The sequence below is a fragment of the Ooceraea biroi genome, chromosome 1 (assembly GCF_003672135.1).
Source record: "Ooceraea biroi isolate clonal line C1 chromosome 1, Obir_v5.4, whole genome shotgun sequence".
Classification (NCBI taxonomy): Eukaryota; Metazoa; Arthropoda; class Insecta; order Hymenoptera; family Formicidae; genus Ooceraea; species Ooceraea biroi.
The window spans coordinates 20,260,835-20,286,754 of NC_039506.1; the positions used below are offsets into that span (position 1 = coordinate 20,260,835).

At 41.7% G+C, this 25,920-nt stretch overlaps 1 protein-coding gene across 1 annotated transcript in view; it reads right to left on the bottom strand.

Moving 5' to 3' along the window:
- LOC105277952 (transmembrane and TPR repeat-containing protein 1) overlaps nt 1-25,920 on the bottom strand; it is a 133,582-nt gene that overhangs the window by 25,261 nt on the left and 82,401 nt on the right. The window contains exons 7-10 of the mRNA XM_011336706.3: nt 15,397-15,586; nt 2,852-2,973; nt 2,610-2,774; nt 2,034-2,147 (exon numbers count right to left, since the gene is read on the bottom strand). Coding sequence (XP_011335008.1) covers nt 2,034-2,147; nt 2,610-2,774; nt 2,852-2,973; nt 15,397-15,586 — 591 coding nt within the window. The remainder of the gene's footprint in view (nt 1-2,033; nt 2,148-2,609; nt 2,775-2,851; nt 2,974-15,396; nt 15,587-25,920) is intronic.

The following is a 25,920-nucleotide window of genomic DNA, read 5'->3' on the forward strand; positions in this document are numbered from 1 at the left end:
CACTCGCGCTATGCACGACGAACGCGACCAGGAAAAAGGGTGAACCGTAGTGGTCGAGAAGCAGAAAGGGAAAAGTCTGCACGTGGTAACAAGATTGCATTGCATGTCCCGAGTATCCCTCTATAATATTCCGTATGTTTCGTTATACAATGCGCGGATTGAACAAATGAAAGTAGCTCGTGATGACGGAGGTAACTATTGCAAAAGGAGATGGAATTGTGCGATGTAGACGTATTTATCTGAAAGACTTCTGTGATAATTGTACGTAAGTTGTGGAAATCCGAGGTGGCACGGGAGAGATAGACAGGTTTGTTAAAAAAATGCAAATCAGGGATTTGCAATTATATTGTACTGGCGAGTTTATGCATTAATTTACCGTCCTCTATCTCCCAAAGATGAAAAAATTACTACGAAGTTACAGGGGACATAAAGCCGAAAGTTGATTAAAATTCCTCAGTAATGCTGAAATTTATAAATAAATCTCCTTAATTACTTTGCTCCCCTTCGCTGTAATATTCTCTGTAAAAGTATCTCTATAAAATCGTGCTAGCACAGGCATGTGTATAACCTGACGACACGTTCTTTATAAAGCAACATTCATATTTATAAATTTTCGTCTGATCTTTGTTCATCCGTAATTTATCATTTTGATACGTGAGCAGATGCAGATGCAACATAAATGGTAAGTTTCATATAGAATTTAAATTAATTCCCTCGCAAATTGCGATCGAATAATTGTATCTTCTCTGTTTTTCGAAACATGTCATATCAACATGACGAGTCTAGATACTAGGAAGACGTCGTTTGAGGCATCGTTTTATACTTGCTTACTAGCATAAAAGCATAAAATAACATTTAAATAGCATTTTGTAATTGGAATATTTCTCTTATACGCTACGTTAATTATTTTCTCTCAAAAAGTTTTCTTACAATATTGAGTTATATTTCTTTTTAATTATCAGATATTTTTAACAACGAGAGTTTGATATGACACATTACGTTTATTTAGAAAATTTAAGTACAAGAATAAATTGCAGGCTTGATGTATAGAGTGCAGAATGTTTTACACGTCACTGATTTCACATGTATTTCGATAACATTTTTAATCCTTTAAAAGCGCTTTCAATTTTCACTCCATTTCGGGAGTGTACACAGCAACCGTGTAATTGGTCATACGAAATTCAAGTTTTCGAGCTCGCAGCGCGTCGATATGCTTGACTTATTTAATTGAAACTCGCAAATTTGCGTTTTTATTTAAAATAATACGCATATTGATTTTTGTTAATTCCTTTGAATCTGACAGTTTAAAGATGGTAATTCAATTATATTGTTTGTATAACAACTTCTTTTTTTCGATCATCTTCTCGATAAAAATAAGATTGAAATGAAGAAATGTTGCAACAGCATATCGATATCGCAATAAAATAAAATTGTGATGCTTTGCGAAATGGCAAATTTTATTGCTTGAATAATATTAATTTCAGAATCTTGTTGTTTTCCGCCAGTTGTGTACTCGTGTCGCGTCGATTATCTATCATCACGCGTTTTAATAAAATTTCGTGCAACACAGTCATTCGTGGCTGTCACAGCGAAAATATTTAGCGGGAAATGATAAATTGACAGCGACGGGATTTAATCAGTTTTGTAATGCTTTAAAAAAAATGCCAAGTACATTCATTCATTAAGCACCGACGATAAAAAATGTTTATTGAAGCGAAAGCTTTTAAAGATGTTCGCGATGCTTCCGCTGAATGCATTAATTCCGCATTTCGAAGCGAATTATGCAAATCGGGATATTGATTATACATATTAACGATGCATATCGAAAATGTCTCATTCCACGAATCGCAGAGATAACGGAATGAATAGAAAATTTGTGGCACACGTCACACGTGTATGGTACATTTTTCCGTGTCTATGCAACACCGTTATTCTTACAAGAGCGAATTAATGGACGTCACATTCGTTGTAAGATATGTCTCGAGATTCTGCTTGGTGCCTTTGCGCCTCACTAGAAAGGGAAACATACTCACCAAAGGGCCAGCTGGTAATGGTGGACCGCAAGGTTCGGCTGCGATGTGTCTTTGAGGAAGTTGGCAAAGTTGTAATGCATCTTGGCATTGTAGGGCAGAGACCGCAGACCCGCTCTGAAACAAGGCGATTTGAGGTCAGGCGAGACCGTCCTCTCCGACCTCGACATGACCCTATACTACCCTCCGCCTCGTCATCCCGTATCTACGTTAGTTATGTTTCGCGACCCTATACACAGCCAATCGGCGCCTCCCGAGCGCCTGCACCGAATTCGCGAACGGTATACTGCATTGGCACCGTGCCAGTCGCCGACTTGTTTAAGTCGGAAACGAGGCACTCACTGTAAATGGCCGCATCTTCGCGTGACAGAGTCATTTCTGTCGCAATTGCGACGCTCGAACGCGATTGCGTGCAACGCGAAAACGATTATTTATGTTTGCCGTATTTTAGCGTAAAGACTTTATTCGCAGTTACGTGGACGTTTCGTGAATTCGTTAGGATTGATCGGCGAGGGAACTGTCTGTTTAACGAGCTGCGAGCTGACAAGACATGCGACAAAATGATTCATCGTCACGTACTTGATTAGAGTTTCCCTGGACGTCCAGTCTTTATTTCGCAGCACCGTTCTGGAACATCCAAGAACGAAGAGGAGAAACACGCCCGTCGTGATCCAGCTTCTTCGTCGTGGTACAGCGGTCCAGCTCACCTGCATGCCGTAGACGATCAAAATGATCCAGCCGACACTGCAAGATTGCATCATGGATTCAAGTAGGCGGTTGCGATTACGCAACGCGATTCGTAAACGCTTTCGCGAAGTTACCTCGGCGTATATAAAACCCGCTCCGCAACGACGAAACCCACGGTGACGAACAGATTGGACGCAGGCAGGAACGGCAATACCAGGAACATCCAACCAAGAACAAGAGGCGGATGCCTCTGTTGCTGAAAGCAAAGAAAAGACGGAAGAGATGATAAGAAAAGATGCGACGTGTTACTTCAGACATTCATTGATAAATGCTGGATTGAGATTCTCGTTAAATCCAACGCTTCTGCATCAGAATCTCTTCGAGCAAACTGCTACGCAAGTTTCATCATCTTTACTGGATGAGTGTACTCGATTAAAGTTTACGTTACGTTGCCGAGTTCACGCTGCCTTTACGCGCATCTTCCGATACTCCATAAAATTGTGTATAAATTATGTACAATGTACTCGGAACTTTTTAATGTATTTTTAACGGAACGAGCGAAAAATATTTCAATATTCCACTATGTCGATCTTTGACTGGTGCGTCCGTGCGAAAAGCTAAATTCGAGATGATAAAACACTAAAGAAGATATCTATGGAAAGAAAGACAGTGGATGAAAAAAATTAGCATAAATAAAAATCAAATGACGGATCGAAAGTATCAAGAAATTAAATTACGTAACCGAACGTGAAAATGATAATACGAATCTTGAAAGGAATTTACAGACGAAGCATCTAGTGGGAAAGATTGAGGAAGAAATTTTATGCAAAATTTGTTAAATTTTTTATACCAAAAGGTACATCTATAGATCCAATTAATCAATACAGATGGATTAAATGACGCTTCAATCGAACGTCATATTCAGGAAATAATCTCTTTGTGAAAGTTAAATTTCCTTTTGCGATCTCAGTATATTGCAGCAAGCAGTTAAGCATAATATTATTTGTAAAGCAGCATGTCACGCAAAACAGCTTTTCACAATCTGATAATACGTGCGTTAATGTATTTAAAAGCACTTACTTTGCACATTTACTTTGCACAGTTTTAAACATAAAACATAAAATTTCCACTGTAAATTTTCCTGTTTATGGAGAACAAAGTAATAATAAATTCATGACATTAATCGTATTAATAATATTAATATCGTATTATTTTAGGTACAAATGTATTATGTCAATAATTGCAACTCGATATTTGAGAGACCTAAAAGTATTTTATATAAATAATAATGTATTCCGTGTGTGGTTCGGGAATTATCTAATTTATAAACACGCAGGATCCAAACAACATTGATGAAAATGATGAAGTAGATAATAAATTGTTTCTCGATGCGTTAGTCTCTCAAAGAAAAACAATTTGTGGAAGGTAAAACTGAAACGATCGTAGGAATTCTATTAAAATATTTATATTAGGTTTAACATCAGAAAACAAATTATTTGACAATAACTCGCAAAATAACGAGAATGAAAACGTTATAACATGGATCCAGAAAGATATAGAAAATCTCGGCAAACTCTTTACTGTCTCGATCGTGCTAAGAGTGACTTGGGAACTTCCAATTCGAGATTCCAATTCCTCTCCAATCCATACATGGAAAGTATATCCCAATACGTGCTGAAATTAAGCGAGGTCATTTGATCCCGAACTGGAATTTGACGAACCGGAATACACGGAGTTGAAAGTGGCATGAGATTTCATCTGAGATCAGTATTCACGACAGGACTAAAACGGATGACGATGAAACGGTAGGAATGTCTAATTCGCGTGGAAGAGCGAAACTGGAACGCAAACGATATCGCTTCGACTTCGAAAACATTCTGCTTATATGAAGATATCATCAGCTTACAATGAAGATATCATCAATTTCGATAACGCGAAGATTCAGCAGCATTTAGCAGGTTCCCTAGAGTTAGAACGCACTTCGTCGATTGATTCACATTGCGAGGAGATCACATCGGAGATCAGAACGTCGGAGTTGAACATTCCGCTATCAGGTCGAGAACATCAGCAGAAACGATGGGAGGAGCTGAGAAAAAACAATCAGCGAACATGTTAATAACGAAAATTTCCATGGGCACGCCCACGCGGAAACCTGTGAACATTGATATCGAGCATTATCACGCGGAAGATCGCAGTGTCGCCGCCAACAGTGCGACGTCATTCTCGTCGAGCTTATCTGATGGAAAAGGGAACAGGCATACAAATAACGTGCCCACGTTGCCATCAGTCGATGATGGATCGGCCGCAGTTAAAACGAAAACTGAGAACGACCATGCCGCCCTAGGAAGGGTTCACGCCATAATTGATAATGATGTGACGTCAGCGGAGATCGAGATGGGTTTCAGTGGAATTAAAGGTCATCCATCGGTTGATTCGCTCTCGGTCTATTCATCGACATCTCGTGCACGCTCGAAAACACATCTGGAAAATCGGAGAGTCCATCACGATGAATACCAGCGTTCCCCTGCCGATACCATCGCTTCGTCCGGAGCAAAGACGCTCGCGAAAATCGGAATAAGACTCGCGATCTGAAGAGGGATCAGGAGGTTACCAAGAATACCGTATCATTGGCGGAAGCAACGACTTCAATCAAGAGCGACTTATTCAGAATCTCATCATCAAACGATTCACGTGAAGAAGATTACGTGAAAACCAAAAAGAAACATGCAAGTCCCAGTACCGTTTCACGGCACAGAACGTTGATAGAAGTGGTCGACATTGACGATCGTAGTGCTGAAGTATTACTAGCGAAATTTCCGGTTCTAGAGTTTGGAAACAGACGTACGTCGCATGATACTGGAGAACTTGAAGAGCGATGAAATTGATTACGACGATCTGGACGAGGAAGAACAATCTGCTGCTAACGCCGAAACGTCAGGAGACTCGAAAGTAATCTTTTCTGATGAACGTAGATCTCATGATCGATAGGGCGAAGGTAGAAAGAGTAGCAAATGCATCTAGCAATGCAATCATCGAAACAAATTCAATCACCGTAAAGATTATGTAATGAGCACACCCAGCGTAACATACATAATCAACGTAATCAACTCAATCAGCATGCTTTTAATCAACACACACGCGACATGATATCGTCATCAGTTGCATGGAACGCGACGAGATTCGCAACATGGGAGGAATATCTCTATTTTATTCGGGAGCAGGCGCGAAAGAGCATACGCGTCAAACGTGTCACTCGAATCGTCGACGTTTGCTGTCAAGAAAAATAAGGAGAAATAACGTAACAGGTGGAGAAATATCATCGTCGAATGGAAGAGAAAAAAAAGCATATGACAGGTGAGGATAACCACGTTTATTTGGAAAAACATGGAGGTATATATGGTCTAATTGCATACTCGCTTGAATTTAACAAAATAATAACGTCAACCAGAAAACACGGAGAAGAGAAGATGAAAGATACAAGTGAGCAAAGTAAAACTCGCAAAATTGTTACGTAGAAAGTTATGTACAGAAAGCCTGACAGCTTCACAATTGGCACTACGTCACAAGCGGCCAGCAGTAAAATAGCAATCGATAGTAATGTTCATCGTCAGTTCATGGGAATTCTTAAATAACTCCCGATGTTCAGGCAAAGGCTGAACGTGTTTATGGCGCTCGCGGGAGAAATAAAAATACTGATGTTATTGCAACGCAGACTGCAGAAGCAGCACGGTCCACTGATCCTAAAAGCAATCTCCAATGTGTATCGCCAGAAACGCCTGCGAACGAATCAGATAATACTGAAAAAATGGTAACCGGAGAATAGGATGAAAAGGTATTCTCGGCCGATGAAACGATTGGATAGCAACATGACGATGATTCACGTGAGACATCAGCTTTCTCTGTGTCGACTGTCAAATCGCACATAAAGGTGAAGCATTATTCGAGCAAACAATCAAATAATAACCACAAAATCTGCGCGAATGTGATGATATTAATAGTAATGTTGAACGATGCGATGTATAAATCCCTATCTAACGTATAAAATGCAGTCACTTTTTCTACATTATCTGCAGAATCATAAATCATTAAAATATGAGGAGGACATGATGAATAATAAGAGACACGATACGAATGCACAAGCGTCAGCAGATGCAACAGTTGACGTAAAACATAAAGAAGCATTCGTATCGGAAGATACGTCAGTCACATTTTCTGAATTGTCTGCAAAGTCCGAAACGGAAATTAAAAATTACTTGAATTACTTGACGACCGAAATAAGTAGTGATAAAATGGAAGTATCATCGACAGCTGCTAGTTCATCTACTGAATCCGTTACAAGAACAGAGTGAAAATGGAACAGTTCTGAAAACAAGTATCAATATGGAAAGGTTTTCAACAGCAATGTCCACTAATATAAAGAGTCAATTTTCATCTTCTGAAGAATCTAAAACCGAGTACTATTTGACTAAATAGAAAAACAGTGCAGCAGATACTATTTCAGATACTATTTTAAAAACATTAACGAACGGAATAATCTCCAGTGCTATAAAAGACTAGCATTAATCTCATATGCAAAAAGTAATTACCGCAAATACTACAGGCGGAATTTAAACATAACTCTGATAATTCTCAGGATAAACGAGTATTTTTACTAGAAGGAACATGGACGTAGCATCGAATACAGAAGCGACGTCTTCTAATATTAAACCTGATCATAAAAAAAAACAAGTTTATTTTTATCATTTTTGTCGAACGCGAAAAACAAAAATGCGAAGACTTCATCATCAATCACAATTTCTAACAGTGTACCTAGACCATAATTTATTATACATGTCATCATCGCAAATGACAAATATAAATGCTCGATTTAAATGCTCTAAACGACTCTGCCGGTAACATCAGAATGTTAAAAACGTCATCACACATCAACGATAACAACCATGGACGAGAAAATAACAAATTGCAAAATAACTTATTGATCCAATGAATAAGAATATCATAATTCACAATCAAAATTTGCAAATGATAAGAATATTGAACAAGCTAAATTCATCGAGTAAAACAGAGAAGATGCATTAAATGAAGCGACATCGGCGAAAACAGTTGTTTCCAATCAGAATATTATCAAGAGACGATGGTCAAAATAAAAGTCGACAGAATCTGACGCAACAAAGGACAATAACATAACGATTTAGTACAGATCGCATTATTTGAATTTTCCAAGAAAACGCAGCAAAAACAATTTTGACATAGCTAAAGATAGATCCAAAGTTGATAGAACGGAAATAATATCCAATATTATCAGCGACGGATGTCAAAGGAGTATGGAAAATTGTAAAAATTTTGTGGTACAAAACTAATCGTTATGAAACTTGACAGAAACTTAGTATGAGGTAAAATATGAAGAAATCTAACTAAAATCGACCGGCTAAATGAGTGGATCCTGGTCAAAAAGCAGAAAATGTGTCCAATGAATCGTGTGGCGGCAGTGCCATTTACCACTTATATAATCTAATTTTAGTCGACAAAGCTGCAGTATTTGTGAGGAGCCATTCACGAACAATGTTATTTTATTGCCAAAATTAGATTATATAAGTGGTAAATGGCACTGCCGCTACACGATTCATTGGACACATTTTCTGCTTTTTGACCAGGATCCACTCATTTAGCCGGTCGATTTTAGTTGGATTTCTTCATATTTTACCTCATACTAAGTTTCTGTCAAGTTTCATAACGATTGGTTTTGTACCACAAAATTTTTACAATTTTCCATACTCCTTTATTTAAAACTATGTCAGTTATTTGGAGCGAAAGAATACAGATAAACAAGCTGAATGAACAAGCTAATTCTGGCATAGAAAATGAAGCTAATGCTGAAACAAATGAAAAGTTTGATAAGTGAAGGTAACATAAATGGAATTGTACCGGTTTTGAACAGCGTTAAGGATGAAAATAATTTATTAAAAGTGACATCGTCTTACAATTTATATGCTACAACGTTGCAGGACGATAAACGTAAATTGCATTTCCTCGGATTTCAAGAAATAAATAACATTGTTACCACGTCACACGAAGTCGAACAAAACTGTGAGGACAATTTGCAGAAAGTCGCGTTCTTAAGTAATCTGCATGATGAAATATCAGCAGAAAATAAAATCAGTTACGGCAATTCAAAGAAAGTAGCAGTTATTAATAGTACTAAAAAGTCTAAGGAAGATAATTTACAAGATGCGACATCATCCAACGGAACACAACAGAAACATGAAAATATAAAAACTATTCCGAAGAAAAGCGTAACAAATATTATCGATGTGCTTGTACCAACGGAAATAATTAATAGCAGTATTATGGACGACTATCAAGACAATTCATTGTCCATCGATGTTCAGAATGAAGCTCGACAAGAGTCAACATCTTCAGTTAATACGAAAACTCAATTGGATATCAATCGCGAATCAAGTATCTTTAAGAAAACGAAAGTAATTAATTCAGAGATTTGTAATAATATTAATAAATGGCACGCTGAGTTTCAGAGAAGATTTTCATTGTCTTTATCCAGAGAATCGCAGAACAAACTGCGGTAAAAACGAGAATATCCGAATTAAGAGACAACATCGTTAACGAAGGTGCTCATGAAAACGAAACAGTGCAAGGAAACTCTCTGTTTGAATCCTTGAGGATCGCATGAGCGGGTAACGATCATAATCGTGGCGATCAAAGAGCAGACATGGAAAATGTCTCAAGAGCGAAAGCCGGGACATCAAGCTCAAACGTTTCCGAGATTGAACGTCAAAACGATGACGTGACGGAAACGACGTTCGTGGCATTGCATTCAAAGCGTGATTTAAATGCACAGAAGGAAGACAAGGCAATTACTTCGAATATACCGTTGTCAACAGAAAGCATCGACTCCAACGAAATGCACAACGCGCGACGAGAGTTACTGAATGCCGCAACACCGTCCAATTCACGTGCAGAAGTACAAGAAGCGGGCGAAGTATTAGTGATATCGTAAAAGGAAGCTGAGAAGTTACCGCAAATGCAGCGACGTCAGCACTGTCGTTCGAGAAAGTTACGAATCTCAGGAAAAGTTAATAACAAGTTAGTCGGAATCTAATTCATTCGCGAATTCACAAATATGCGACAACAATTGGAATATCCTGCAGAAAGAAAGAGGAGTAATTGATAGCACAGAAATTCCGCGCTCTTTAATAATCTCGAAAACGCATGACGAAACAAGCTAGTAGAAAAGAATTATGCGTTGTCTATGGATGTTGGTCGTAATGCGTACGCGGAAGATGAGAATAGGAACGTACCGAAAAATAACGTTGCAAATTCTGCAACCGCGAGTAAAGCGGGCTGCTACGTTATTAGAGACGAACATCAAAGTAGCGTAACTGCAGAAGCGCGAGCGGAGCATGAATATAATTCAAGTCTTCAGCGAGAATCAACGGGAATAGTACGCTCCAACGACGCGAAGAACCAAGTAGCAGAAAGTAAAAATACTCTCAACAATGTGGAACGAAGTTTGGAAGCTGCCACGGTATTGGCGGATGCAACATCTTCCACTAGTGTCGAAAACGTGAGCAAACAGGATTCGCCAAAAATGTTATCGTCAACCGTATACCGAATCAGAAATGGATAACACGCGTGTGCAGAATGTTTTACAAAACAGTCAAAAATCCATAGATATACGAGAACGTCAGCGTCATCAGTTTCCGCTGTTCAAGATTCATAAAACCAAAGAGTAACAAAAATCGGGAACAACGGCAATGAGTTTAAAAGAGAATTTATACAATGAAAACGCTAAAATATTGAGACAGGCAACAATTGTTTTTATGTAAAGAATAAAAATAATTAATTAAAAGCGACTTTATCAGTTAATTCGTTTGCAGATGCACAGCGAACAAGCACGAATAGAGTGTTTTTTTAAGAAACAACGCTTAATTACTGTAGATTCAATGGCACCGTGGATCTCTGGAATCTCATTTTACAAAGATAGTATTCGTAAAAATCGAAAAACTAATCGAAAAGACATCAAGTAATTCTCGCTAAATTTAACATACGAAGCGAAAATAAACTACACGTTATGTAAGCGGATCACATATATATTCGCACACGTGGATCAGTGGACACAATGACATCCGAGAAATTTATTAAGCATGCGATGCAAGAAAAAAATCCGTTTCAAGTTGCATTACCTGATTCTTATGCAAGAACACAAATAGAAGGTCAATATTAAGATTAGGATGGTCAACTGCAACCAACAGCTCAAGTTTTTGCTGAAATGTCGACGTTATGAAGTATTACCACCGCATATATATAACATGAGGCTTAACATCGGATTCTGCAATCGTTACGTCAATCATTTAACATCTACTATTATTTTTAGTTTGTAACATCGTCACTTGATAAGGACCACAACCCGCATGGTCGAAACGTAGTTTGTGAATAAAGAAGTTTCTTGCCAGTTTGATCGCTTCATTTCTAATTCGTTCTACAAATAGAAGGTGATGTTAATAGGATAAAAAATAAGAATTAGGAATTTCTGCTATTGAAAACGTAGAAATCGATATTATCTACAAATGCAAAAATTATTGATTCGTATCTTTTCAGTTTGTTTGCCAATCCCGTGGCGAACATGCAAGCAAAAGATAGAAAAATTTCCTAAAAAGACATAACGACAGAAAATCTTTTGAAACAGTCGAAAACAGCGAATTTATTTTCCACAACAAATAGTTTAAAAATATCAGAAGATAACTGCAAAAATTCTGCAACGATGATCAATGAACGGAATCAGAATTGTTACACGATTGGCAAAGCGATTCGTACGAGTATAGAGCAGGATCCTCGTCTAGCGTTATTCAAGACAGCCAACGTGACATCAAATCGACATTGTCAACGAATTCTCATGCAATAACGCAACTCGCTAGTCAAGATATTGGCAGAAGCGAGAATGCCGAAAAGGATAGAGAAGAAATTGTTAACTCATCGATTCTGAGCGAAGCGGAGGCATACAGCAAGGTCAAAGGAGCTGATTCGAATGACTGGCTGGTTACGACGTCAGGTGCTGCCACTCTTGCGGAAGAGTGCACACAAAATAAGGATAAGTTTAATACTTTGAGAGAAGCGGAGCAAGTTGCTGCCTATGCAGAAACATCAACGAAGGCAACGGCGACCACGAGCGCAGGCATTGAAGGCGAGCAACACGATACTCGTGCGGAAGATCCGAACAGGTGTCAGGATGGTAGCGGGATGCTGCGGAAAATATTCTGGACATCGTTACCGTCTAAGTCTAGGGCATCAGGCGAGGCTGCTCGAGGGAAACGAGAAACAAGAACAAAAGCACTTGGGAATTGGGATAACGGAACGGGATGGCGAGGTTGTCATCGTCCGACGATGCACATGCAAAAAGGCGGACAATAGATGAAGAAAGGCATGTCTCGCGTGGTTCGCAGTTTTCCGTCAATACTGAAGAAACGCGACGCTCGAGCGTAGCATCGTCTCCATTTGCATCGATCTCTGACAACGCGAACGTGCATCTTGGGAGAAGATATGATCAAATTAATGACGAGACGTCGGCTGCGTCGATCGCTACTGCGACACCGAAGAGTATCAAAGAAAAAAAGCAACTTTTCTTGATTAAGACATCCTTGCATCCAACACATAAGAGGAACGCGTGCGACGAGAACGTTGAGACTGGATAATTCACTGGCGCGATCAGCAGTTTGTACAAAGTAAGCAACATATTATCAAGTCATTTTATTAGCCTCATTTCACGAGAACAGCACAATAAGTGATACTAAAGCTATTATGTCTAGTACGTGACACATACATATCTGTTACTTTTTAATGAAATGCAAGAAATAATTTATATGAATGTATTAATCTACTTTATTTGTTAACATTTTTCTTTTTACAGATTTTATTTTAATCAGATGATTTAGCCAAACGACGATAAAATAGCAAAGTTTTACTAATAAAAAGAAATCCCACGGGAGCCGTTTAAGTGGCAAGCCTCAAGAATAGCGACCAGTCGTATCTCGAGTATCGATTAATTTTACAAGAAGTGTACCAGAAGATACGCGCGATGATAATGAATAAAGAGACCCTCTATATCGATTGTCCGCTTTCAAACACTAGAATTAGAATAAGTAATCGTATAATATCCGCTACATGATATATATTATTTATCGATTAAAACTAATTTAATAATTTTACCGTGGCAAAACTTTTACGATTGTTAGATGGACTGATATTTTACTTTATTATGCACATCATGTATGAAAACGTGTTCAAAGATATAAATGTCTTGTCGCCAACGTGACGATTAAATATAGCATCACCGAGCCAGACGTGTCGAAGCTCTGATACGTGAAGACAGACGTAAGCGCATTACATCACCGAGATTCTAACACCATCCACAATTGATTTAATCTGACTATCATGGTTCACAGCGCATTGTAAATAAACATCTACCTGAGGTGAATTTCGGAGATCCATCGTAATGAACTCTCTCCGAATGCATCGCGAGTAAGCTTTACGCCACGTAAAACGATGACGGAACAGACAACCGCACTGATAGAAAGCCCTTGCTCTCCAGGCAGTCGTGTAAACGTGCGGAGCGATCCACGCGCGAGAGGATGACCTCGTTCGAGAGAAACGATGTTCGTTTCTGCCTGCGAAGAGGCCGGGTGGCCAGCGGCGGATGAAGAAGTGTACGAGGCGACATTAAAGCCGCAGATATGACCCCTTTGAGGAAAAAGTAGCCAGCGAGCGTACAGCAAATCTTAAAGAGGTCATTACGCCGAAGGGTGCGACGTTACTGATGGATGATCGTGAACGACGCAGAGAACGGAGATGCGGTTTACGAGATACGCGCGCTTATCGTTTGACTTGGAGTTGGCGAGTCGTGTGGTTACTACGGAAGTTCCTTTATGACTCTCGAGCCGAGTACAACTTCATCATTGTCGACCGTGTCGGCCACGGCCGACAGGAACTGGAAGCACGGAGCGCTGCGTTCCTTGTTACGTTCTGTGCCCCACGGTTGAAACGTTTAACCACGGGATGACATTTCGCAGACGATAACTGGCGGTCATTTCGCCGGTTACGTCTCCATAAGATGGACGATAACGTCGGCGAGTCCGCGATACCGACAACTTGACAGGGACGGCTTTTTTACGGAGCATTATGTCGATACGTTAAAACAAAGCAAGAGAATCTACTTTAGCGAATCTTTATGACTCTCTCATCAGAGTGTGATTCTAATAGAACCAATTTACCTGGAACGTGAAAGAAACAGTGAGACTGTTTTTCTTTAAGGGAGCATATATGTACGTTTGTCGGTTTCAAAAAATTGATTTTTTTTTCTTTCCATTTTTCGACAGTTTGAACCTTCAAGAATGTTGTCCTAAAACCGTTTTTTGAAATTTGAATAAGTAAAGAAGTTACAACGCGTTTTGTCGGGCAGTGCACAGGCGTGCGCCTGCCGTTTCTGAAGCGGCGCGCAGGTAGAAGGGTCGGACCCTCATGCAACGGTTTCTTTTGTCCCTTTACAATAAAACTTACTTTTGAGATTGAAGTATAGGTATTTTCTAATAGATGATGATGCTGTAAGCAGTGCTCTAAGCTGTTTTCAAGCCGATTATTCATTTAGCTGGCGTCGGTTGCGTGATACGGACGATTCTCGTTGTTTGTGGAGTACGTGTCACGATGAAATAGGTGTAAAAGTTCTCGAGAGTCACAAGGAGTGAACAAATTTCGAAAAAGTTTTACGCGCAAGCGAAAAATGCCGCCCAATAGGTGGCAAACGGTGTATCCAAGCGGACGTCCGAGCACAGCATGCGATGCGGGAGGCCCGAATAAGCCGTCGCCTCGCTAAAAACCAACAAATGGAGGCAAACCTTGTGCAGGAGGATTCCCTGTATGGCCCAGGAATTGACGATGACGTGTAAGTTGAATAAATTTAGTTTTACAATAGAGTAAACTTGTTCCAAAACTTTAAACGCGTTTTTCTCAAAACCATGTTTTTAAAGTCGGTTACAATGATAACTTGAAGACGGATCAACCGATCTACCTTTTTTTTTTGATTGAAAGCTTATAAAAATCGCTTGTCGTTGTCGTATCGGATTTTTAAAATTCCAATTCTTTCTATTTTTTTTAAACAAACAAAACTGAAATTTTGTGCCGAAAATCGGCACTCTAACTTTAAAGGTCCGCCATTTTGTTGAAAATTCGAATTTTAAAAATCGGATACGACAACGACAAGGAAATTTACTCTTCTTTAAGATGCCGTTTGAATTTTGTGTTTCAGATGAACAGGCACGGAGATATTATTGTAACCGCGGAATGACGAATCGCGTGCACGGTTAACTACACGACGGTGGAAGGGGGGGGGGGGGATTTTGTAACACTATTATTTCAATAAAATTTGTATAAGAAGTACAAAAGGTGTACTTTATTATGCAACAAGTCCCATTTTTATAGTTTGTGTCTTGGCTCTGCAAAAAATTCATGAAAAATGCCTTTTTTGGGGGGCTCCAAACGTATATGCCCCCTTAATGCTGCAAGAAATATTGATGGACTGTGTGCAATCATCTGTAGCTCGTCGTCGTCTGGTTATGATGCAACTCGACATTTTATATCGATTCGACAGCGCCAAGTTTCCCCGCGCACTCACCTCGAAATCCGTGAAGGCCTTGTACGTGAGAACCAGACAACCGCCGAAGAATATACAGGTGGCTAGATTTCTGGTGTCCGTGAAAGACGTGACCAGAGGAACGGATCCCATCTGCCAGTCGTGCGAGAGTATGGCCGGACATAGTAGTAACCAGCAGTTCAGCGCCGCCAGGTAGCAGAAGGTCATCAATCTGAAACCAATGAAACCAGCACGACTAAGAAGTTGCGGACATAATTAAAACTGTATCGGAATTAATAATGGAGAGAGACGCGCACAAGCGAGCGAGCAGGTTCGTCGGCCCTGGATTCGTCTGCTTCTTTTTTTCCGAGGGAAATTGGCCCGAGCGTCGCGACGGAGGCAAGTTCTCACGATCGGTATTGTCCCCCTTGGCGTGAGCTGAAGAGGTCGGCCAATGGAGGCTGAAGTGGTGCCCCCCGGTTGCTGACGCCAAGCTTCCATTTTCTCGCTATCAGCATCCACCGATATAATCACCGATATAATGCCCGGCTCGATATACCTCACGGCGAGCGTCTGCGCGATCTTCGACGAGGGTATTCTCGGTGTATCGTTGCACTCGCCAGGACGGCTTACTCGGCAAATCTATTGTTCCGCGAGTGCAAGCTCGTGCACTACAGGCGGCGTGGTAAATATTCGCCCAGGCCGTCGTCAGTGTTAATTCCGACGAGTTGTGAGTGTGTCTAATTGCTCGGGGGTGCCAGATGCGACATCATCCCACATCGGTTTCGCCGAATAATCAAAGAGTAAATGAGTAGCTGCGGATCGCGAGGTGTAAAGGAGAGAGAAATGGAGTTATTAAGTTTTTTCACAACGTCTCTAAATAAATTATCTTTAGATACGAAAATATTATAGGAATTTATCGTATGTAGAGATAAGGGAGGTATATCGCAAATTATAACATGAGATGAGAATTTGCGATGCGTACCGTTACGCGACGATCGTTACATCATCTCGCACGTTACATAAATTTTCTCCGCCCACTTTTTGATAACGACCGACATATATTCCAGCGTAATGCGGCCTCTTTAACGTATTCTAATGAATACTAGATAATTTTCCTCTAAATGATACGTCAAAGTGCGAGTTGAGAGGCATTAAAATTTAAATATAAAGTGACTTTCTAATTGCTCCCTTTGGCGCAAGAGAAAAATCTATATCCTGTGCAGCCAGCAATTGTCCTAAATGTCTCGCGATTTAACGACTTTTATCTCTTTGTTATTTCGTGCTTGAGCACGTATATTGTACCGTCCGCGCCGACTCGTTAATTAATATCCATCTCTCGGACAGTTGAGAAGCGAAAAAACGCAATATAGCTCGGAAGAATCAAAGACAATAATGTATATCTCGGTTCTCCGCCGGCCGTCCATCCGTCCGTCCGTTCTCTGCATAATTTTTCTTGCCGCCAGCTATCTATATTTTCATTTTGTTGAAATGATTGATGAGTGCACCTGCATATATACGGGGATATTCGTCCGACGCGAGCGAATTTCGGAGCTCGCTCGGAATAAAAGATGATTTGAAATGTCATAATAATAATTTGTGGCATATGTCACGCGAGCGCGCAGCGCACGTACTGCCATATGGAAGAGCAGGATTTTCCCGAGATGGTCGCGCGCGTGGTAGAGAGTGACATATACCCGCACGTCCACTCTTTTTGGAAATCGTGGGTATTACAGAGATTGCTATAAATCTAGGTGGGATATCCTCAGATTTGTGGACTTTCATAGACTGCTATAGACTCGGCCAAACAAATATCCGCTTTTCGAAACCAGACCTCCAGCGCGGTTTGCGTCCAGCTGGTAATAGACAAGGGAGAAACTAGAAATATTTCTTTTTACTTTTGTTCGTCGAATGTGCGGGAAAAACAATTCGCTCTGTACGCGTATCGGACAATATTAAGAATATTTAAGTAAGTGGCAGAAAGAAGTAAAATTCTTACGTTTACGCTTAAATTTATAATTCATTTAACATAACTTTTTCTATAAATTGTACAACAATTTATACGTTATAAAAGTACATTAAATGTTGCATTTTTACCTTTGCTGCAGGAGAATTAATCAATTGGTTCAATTAAGACAGTTTCATTAAGACAGTTCGCGCTAGATACCGTTTCTTGTTGGTCTTACGATCGTTTGTCAAGCCAACCAACTTCAGAAAAAGTCTTCTTTTGAAGCCGTCATTCGCGCAGAAACGCGATGTCATTAGCTTTTAATCGTGCCGTTCCATCAATTTACCCTCTCTTTCATTCAGCCGTCCTCCTTTTCTAGTACACTTTCGTGATACGCGGGTATCGATCCTGTCGATGCTCATAAGCGACAAAGTTTTCCGTCCGTATTCTCGACGTTAAGGTATTATCGGCCTGCAAATTACGCGCCAATCGTGGCAAATCCGGAACTATATTTCACGCATAAGCAAGTGAAAACGGAATTATGGAAATTGTTGAATTGAAAATATATAATTATAAAAAATATATACGTGTATAAATAGTATAGACAAGATTGAAAAATATATACATCAATACAGGAGAACACTAAAAGTTATTCGCGAACCACTATTAATTATATTCGGTACTCTTCATTAAGATTCATTAAGATTCTCTAAGAATGTGCCTGGCGAGTGGGGGATGACAATTTCAAAGCACTCGAAGTGATCAATCATGGTCGAGAAATTCATGAAACCAGGTGCAAAGTGGAAACTTTAATCGGCGCTCGCGTGATAAGTTCTTCGCACCATCGTCCGTTCGTTTCGCCATCGCGGCACGTAAGAACTTTGATCTCCCGTACATGCTTTTGAATTCAGATGAAAGCAATTTCCCTCGATTACCCGAGGCCGAGGTGCGAGATAGTCTACGATCGATTCGCACGTGTTCCTAAGCATTCACTTGGTGATTCCGAAGCGAGATTTATTGCATGCATAATCACGCCAGTCTGTAAGCACGCGAGCTGGCATCATTTTTCTACGTCAAATTTTTCAGATAGTCACCCTATTTGCATAAACGCAATTTCCAAGCGCGAAGTCATGCATCATGTAATTAAAAACGTATGCATACCTGTAACGATTTGTTGGTAATACTTTTCACGCCGCGTAGAATCAGAGCGTAAAACTAAGATGTAGGTCAGCATCGTCCAATTAGCCTGGAGCACGATTTATCTCCGATTTGCTCGATTTAGTAATGAAATCTCAAAGAGTTATGGGCTGAATTATCTATCTTCTCGTACACGATATTAGAAGAATATCGAGCTCGCGAGAGACGTCGACTAAATTTAGACACTTCAGTGGGACAATAAATTATCAATCTTCCTACGAGACAGCACATTTTGTTTCGGGACAGCTCGTATTACGTGAATAATCGTGACGGTCGCCGCGGGTCGTTATAAGCGGGAGGAATAAATTGCGCGTCTGAGATACATTACATCGTCTCTATCATAAATTATCCGGCGCGTGATAAATAGCGCCTTGTCGTGTTTCTCGCTGTTTTTTTCTCACGAGCATCCGACGATCGCCTAATTTACGCGCGTTACGCTCGCTCGTTCTCGTTAAAGAGCCCAGAATGTCCGTGCGATCGGTAATCCGTTGCGTACGAGGAAGATGATCAGAGGGTAGAAGCGGCGCGATATCGCGAGAAGAGTGACGGCCGCGGGAAGAGATCTCTATAATGGAGGTTTATTGGCAATTAATCTTGCGAGCCGGATGTGCCCGCTTCGTCGAGCACGATACACTTCCGTCTCGGCGAGCGACCTGTAAACCGAGGAGAGATGTATTGCACCGTCCCACGGAATCAAACGCCCGTCCTCCGCCTCTCCGCTTTCATCCCGTTGATGCCGATCCACCGCTAGTACCGGCGCCGTGCGTCTTTGTCAGTCGCGCCGGAAGTGTATTGTTCCCCCAAGTATCTCCGGTGCTCGCGAGCTGCCCATCAAGCTGATCGAGCGTACCTGACGTACGTAAGTGGCATTACGTCTTTCGAGAGGTCCACAAATCCAGTGTCTCGCGGTGTATCGCGTATTAAATCTCCGGCCAAAGCGTGTCCGTTTCAATCGCGATATAACGTGAATAAAGCGCGGAGTTGATCGCGTTGCACCATCGCCATTTATCGTAATCATTGCGCGTTTTCCATTAAACTATTCGCGCGGGCATCGGCTATACGTGGAATTAGTTGTACGCAAAAGCATCGGTTTTTTTGAAAATTTAATAGTACAATTTCGCGTTTGGGTAGTTTCACAGAAGGAATAATGGCGCATTTCGATACGCCGCTTTCGTGAACAGAGTGGTAATACCGCCAACAAATTTCCCACCCCGATACGCTATTGCTGCGATATTGCGGTTTGAGTCTCAATCAGCAGTTCCAGCGTGCAGACGCCGCGCAGTTTGGAAAAGGCCATGCTCGCTATTATTCGTTATCAGCATTATTGTATCGAGAACAACGACACTCCGCCATGGATTATGCTTTTTATGGGAAACAGCGCGCCATTTGCACTGGCGGGCGCCAAGTTATTATTTCGCGGAGAGTGTCTCTTCTTCTTTAACCCGGAATCACTGGGAAGGCGAAAACAGAAATGGATCGAAGCCAGGAACGGCGTACCTGGATACCGTGCCCAACCCGATCCGCGTTTTCCGCCTGAATACGTCCTCCACCTCGCGTTTCCGACTTTCCATCACGCAACACTCGTCTAGACGTAGCCCCTCGGTAGCCTTGGTTTTCTTTCGCCTCCCCTCGTTAAGGGGGGGAGCCTGCTTTAAAACGCTGAAAATAAGGTATATTTTACGAATTGTTTTTGGAGAAACTATACAGCGGATCATTATAAAACTTTGATGCATTTATTAGTACATGTTTAAAGATAAAAAAAATTATTTTTTGATTTGAATATATCGCCTGTAGAGGTCGTCCTGGAGAAATCTTAGTGCAACTGCGTCGCCGGCATTGCAAATTGGTGAGCATTCTCCTGCCTCCAAATTTCGTCTAAACTGAAAAATTGAAATATGTTCTCGTTATTTATGAATTCCCATCGTCGATGAACCAAAGAGAGAAGAAAAAAGTTGAAAAGTGCCAAAATGGTGGAGCTTAGAACACAAAAGTACGATTTTTAGGCAAAGTTTTTGAACTTTTTCATGCAAAAATAATTGTTTAACTTAATGTTTTTATGAATATTAAAGGTTTATCGACGATGGGAATTCATAAATAACAAGAAAATATTTCAATTTTTCAGTTTGGATGAAATTTGGAGGCAGGAGAATGCTCACCAATTTACAATGCCGGCTGCACTAAGATGCCCCCAGGACGACCTCTACAGGCGATATATTCAAATAAAAAATAATTTTTTTATCTTTAAACATGTACTAATAAATGCATCAAAGTTTTATAATGATCCGCTGTATAGTTTCTCCAAAACAATTCGTAAAATTATACCTTATTTTCAACGTTCTAAAGCAGGCTCCCCCCTTAACGGCCCTATTCGTATTGGTTCGACTGCCGTTTTAATTGAACGTACGTAACGGGCGTCGCGGGACCTTTCCTTCGGATCGTAAAGAGAAGAATAATTACCGGCAGTGCGTTCTGCTTAGGATCTTGTTTCGAGGCGAATAAACGCGAGGAACGTGCCGGCGCGAGTTCATGAAAGATTCCCGCTAATTGAGAACACGGTTCGATCGAAAGGCACGCGGAGGAATTACGGTCGTTGCTATACTGCTATACGTGCACAAACAGATTCCCATTGCTTTTCGCGGAGTGCCCCCACGTTACTTATTTAGTCCGCGTTGCGCCGTTTAATTGCCTGGCACGATTTTTAATTACGACTCATCGAGTACTTTGGAGGATCACCGTGTCCCTTTATTATCTCCCGCGCGTTATACTTCATCTGGCAAAGCAACGTTTATTGGTGAACGTTAAACGTGAACATAATGTGCGATGGACTACGATCAAGCGGAATTCGCGTAACATGCGAAATTGGATTGAAATGCTATTTTGTGGCTGGTGTGCAATAATGGTATGCTTCATCTTTCACAAACGATACGTTACCGATAGCTAGCAAATTATTTAATCAGTTATGTACAATCATAATTTATGTCGACAAAGCTGTTTCTCTTCCAAAAATCTATTAGATGCGTATTCTGTAGCATTGCCGTCGACTAATATAATTAGTTTAATCCACGCGAGGATAAATTTCGTTGCTGTAACCAAGCTCAATCGCGTATAACTTCGGCCGCGTATGTCCCACACATTATTTCTAATATAACCGCGTAGTAGTTTCGAACTTTGTGACGAACGCCGAGGCTACAGCCATTAATACGGTCCCATGTAATTTACCTGAGAACATTAAGCACTTGTCTGCCCGCCTCGCCGGGATTAATAAACTCTCTACATTCTGTTACGGAGTATGTATTTCATACAATTCGGCAATCTCGGCTGAAAGTTACTCTATGATAGTATATAGATTCGTATTTTCAAGTGAAATTAATTACCCGGGAAACAAGAAAGAATGTTTTATTTTATCGATAGATGCATCGGTAGATCGCGACACTCCATCTTCGCAAATTCTCTCTCATGTCTCGGAAATCAGCACATTGTCGCGAACGGAAAAATAGCCTAGAGGAGAAGTGGAAGACAGTCTTCTGCCCTGGAAGACTGTCTTGACGGTGATGGCGGCGGTGAAAAGAGAGAGAATTAGTGGTCGGTAGGTTCCTAAGCAGATAATTTGTGGCGTGCAATCCCAGCCGAGCCATCCAGTCCGGGATAGGCAAGGCGCAGGAGGCTATACCCGTTTCGCAGTAATTTACTCGACTTTCCGTCCTTCTCCGTTCCTCCTGCTACGAACGAGTGGAGTCGGAAACGACGGGGTTGATTGATCGAAGGCGAGGCATCGCCCCGCGTTCGCCGGGCAGGATGCGCCGCGTCAGTCTTGGTTACCAGCGCACGGGAACTGATGACGCTCCCAGTTCTGCGTGTGGACGCGTCAGAATGGATCCAGGAAACGGGGTACACGTAGCCGGAGCACGCCGCGATTTAGCTGTTCCATCCTCGACTGCCGTACGTCTCTCGCGCCCGACTTGATTCCACCCCCAACACGATGCGGTCGGGCGTCTATATTTCTCCGAGTGTACGTCGCATCGTGCAAGCACGTCGTAATGAATGGAAGACGTCGGTGCGGATGATGACGTACGGAGGTTTCAGGTCACGGTGAGACATTCAGGGTTCAACGCGTAACCATGTATATCAGATACGTCGTGGAGGGATTGTCAGCGACATCCCTTCGGTGGTCCCGTGGTCGTCCACCCTCGTACCTCTTCTTGCGCTTCGGTCGTGTATACCCGCCACGTTATAACGATGTACACGGACACGGTCCCTAAGGATTTCAAGTTTACAACCCCGTTCCCATCTCATGAAAGAAAGAGCAGCTCCTGCCAGCGTAGTAGCGTACTAACCTGCTGGCGCACTAGCTGGCTTTGATAACGTTCTTCCAAATGAGATAGACTATAAAGGTTAGCGCGGCTATGTTATCGTCGCTACAAAGTGAAATGAGCGAGCCGAGCATTGGATCGATAGCTACAGAAGCTTTCCTTCGATCTCAATATCAGCGTTACTGTACTGCGAAATAACGAATTTGTTGTCGCAATATCGAGTTGATTCTTTCCGGCAGGAGAGAGAGAGAGAGAGAGAGAGAGAGAGAGAGAGAGAGAAATATGGAAATCGTTATTCAATTATTATTTAGCATCTGCAATATGCAATACAGATTAATAATGTCGCGGATTAGTGGCGATTTCTGGACATTATAATGCAAGATAGACGTGACCTGGCTGCACAATTGATTTATTTAGCGCGTTTATATCAGTACCGCGCGCGGCACACATTCATTGACGTATCGATTACACTCGAAATTTTAATTTTATTTTGCCGAATTCGGATAAATATAAATAGGCAACGCGAGATGTCAGTAAAGCGCGCACGGAAATGATCGATTTTTCGATATTAATAAATACCACGAGCGCCATAATAATGCTTTAGTAACTATCTGTAACACGCGTAAGATTAATGCTTTCCGTATACAATGAGTATCGTACATCTCCACTATTTTATGTACCGTCGCACGCACGTGTATAAAGCTGCGCATACACATCGCCCGGAACAATAATATTCAGCGCGTAAATCCCAGTTGCATTTTGTATTAGTGGCGTTTTCAAGTGAAATATCGACGACACCGGCGGTAAATCGGAAGAGCTAATACAGTTCCACGCTAGAGCCGCCATTATTACGAGCGAGGGATCCTTTATAAGCCGTTAGATTTATTCCGTTCCCCGTCGGCGCAATGATGCATCGTACTTAAGCGCGACATTAATTTACCGCGGTATCTCGAATTATTATACACGCGTAATGGTTTCGCGACAATACGCACGACACAGTCGGGATGTCTCTCGCGTTGCGTTCGCGATCAAATATACACGACGACATAACGACGCGATACGCATACCCGTACGGAAACGCCGTTTGAGTAAGAAAACCAACGGTGCGGCTTACCCAAAGTGCTCTTAGAGGCCATGGGGAATTTATGTCATGCCGTATCAGTTAGTTTGAGACATTCCGCGGCTTCGGAGCTCGGTGTAAATGCGTGCCGCCAACCGCGCTCTACATCTTTAAGGCACCTCGGATCTGCCTCTGAGGCGTCGTATATATACGCAGCCGGGAGCGGCGAAATTTCGCGGCCTCACTGACTTAATGCCCCCTAAAGTGGTTAATGGATAATTTAACGTCATTGCACAAGCCACGTAAATGTAAGCGAGCGAGCGAGCGCGTGCGGATGGGCACGTGTCGAGGGGTAGCGTCGAATGACTTATATCTCTCATGTATCACGTTGATGCTCGCAAAATTGTCCAGGTAAGCGACGTCACACGGCATCTAATTTTGCCGGCATGCGCTAAAGTTGCTCGTTAATTCGGCAGATTTACGCACGTACATAATCGCGAGCGGCAGACGTGACATTATTTCACTGGAGCTTCGTGGATGCGCGCTTGACTCTCACAATCAGATAAAACCGTTCCTGCACCGCGAGCGCAAACGGTGAGACACGTCGATTTTACGATACGCTAATCTACACGGGCATCAACATTTTCCTAACTGCGTGTAACAATGAATAAACGATTTCGGATGGTAACCGGAGCTATCAGCGGCAACGAGTGGAGAATGGGCTTGACGGCTATTGAGGATCAGCGAAGCAAAGTCGAGTAGTCTTCCACCGCACAATAAACCGTAACACCTCGCGGAAAAGTGCAGTGGCGTAAATGGCGGCCGCCTTTATGTTAAGAACGCCTTTATCACGCTCTGAATTTTGTTCCTCGTCATAGAGATCATATTCGCTTTACCTGCTGCTGTCTCTTTCTTGCCTCGTACCTAACGAAAATGAGAAACAAAACGAAGCTTATAGGACGAGTGTAATCTTGGAAGCTGTACTGAGCTCGCACGATACGCTGATCTACCGAGATAGGCCAAGATATCAAAGCACAAACATTTTCAAGAATCTCGAAACATCTTGTCTCTCGAGCATCGGCTAATTGGATATTCCGCAACTGACACCCGTGACGACGTTTCCTTTTTACGACAACGCGACTTTCTTCGTGTCTCTTGCCTCGTCGCGAGTGACGTGTACCTCCGTTTTGATCTCACCGCTTCTTGAGGAATATTTCAAGAGAGAAATTGTAACGCGAGCTCCGAAAGAGCGAGCGGCGAAGAATGCATCGCGAGAGAAAAAGAGACGGCGCTCCGTAAACTTCGTCTACATTTTTCGCGCGCCACAAGTTCCGCGCCACGAGCATAATAAAAAGAAGCGTATTAAAAAAAATCACGAGATACGACGTATTGTATGTGATATCGGGAATAAAATTCCGGGTCGCAAGAGTAGCCGGGTTCAAGGAATGACCCAATAACGCGTCGGTGATAAACTCTTTGATGTAGAGGCAGAAGAGAGGGAAAAAGTCACAAAAGCTGTTTGATATCATCTTCGTTGCTTTGTTCCTCGTATGAAGTATAAAATTTACTACCGCGGGGGATTCGTTAGGAGAGAACAGTGTGCCGAGACCCTCCGGATATAACTAATTACGCGCACTCAGCGGTGTCGTCGCAGTAGCTTTGTCAGAGCCGCTTTATCTCCGTGTCGGAATTTTCACTGTCCAGAAAGTTGTCTGGCCACCGTACATTCTCGTTAGCCCTTGCGAGAGATCGGCTAACCACGTTGCTATCGTTTAGCCTGTTCTCGTTATGCAGTTACGTAATTAGAATCGACAAGCAGTGTCATCGAAATTGCGTTGCTTCGAAAAATAGTATAATTTTGAATATCAGTATGGACAAAATTTGATAAGTGTTCTTAGATTTTACGCAGCATAAAATATCCGAGCGAATATATTTACGCATCTGACGCAAATGTTTCGCTCGTTTCTCTGACGATCGGTAGGAGGAAACGTTATTGTTGCGCGTGGCATACATTTTCCCTCCATTGCATCCGCTGGGAAAAGAAGCGTTTA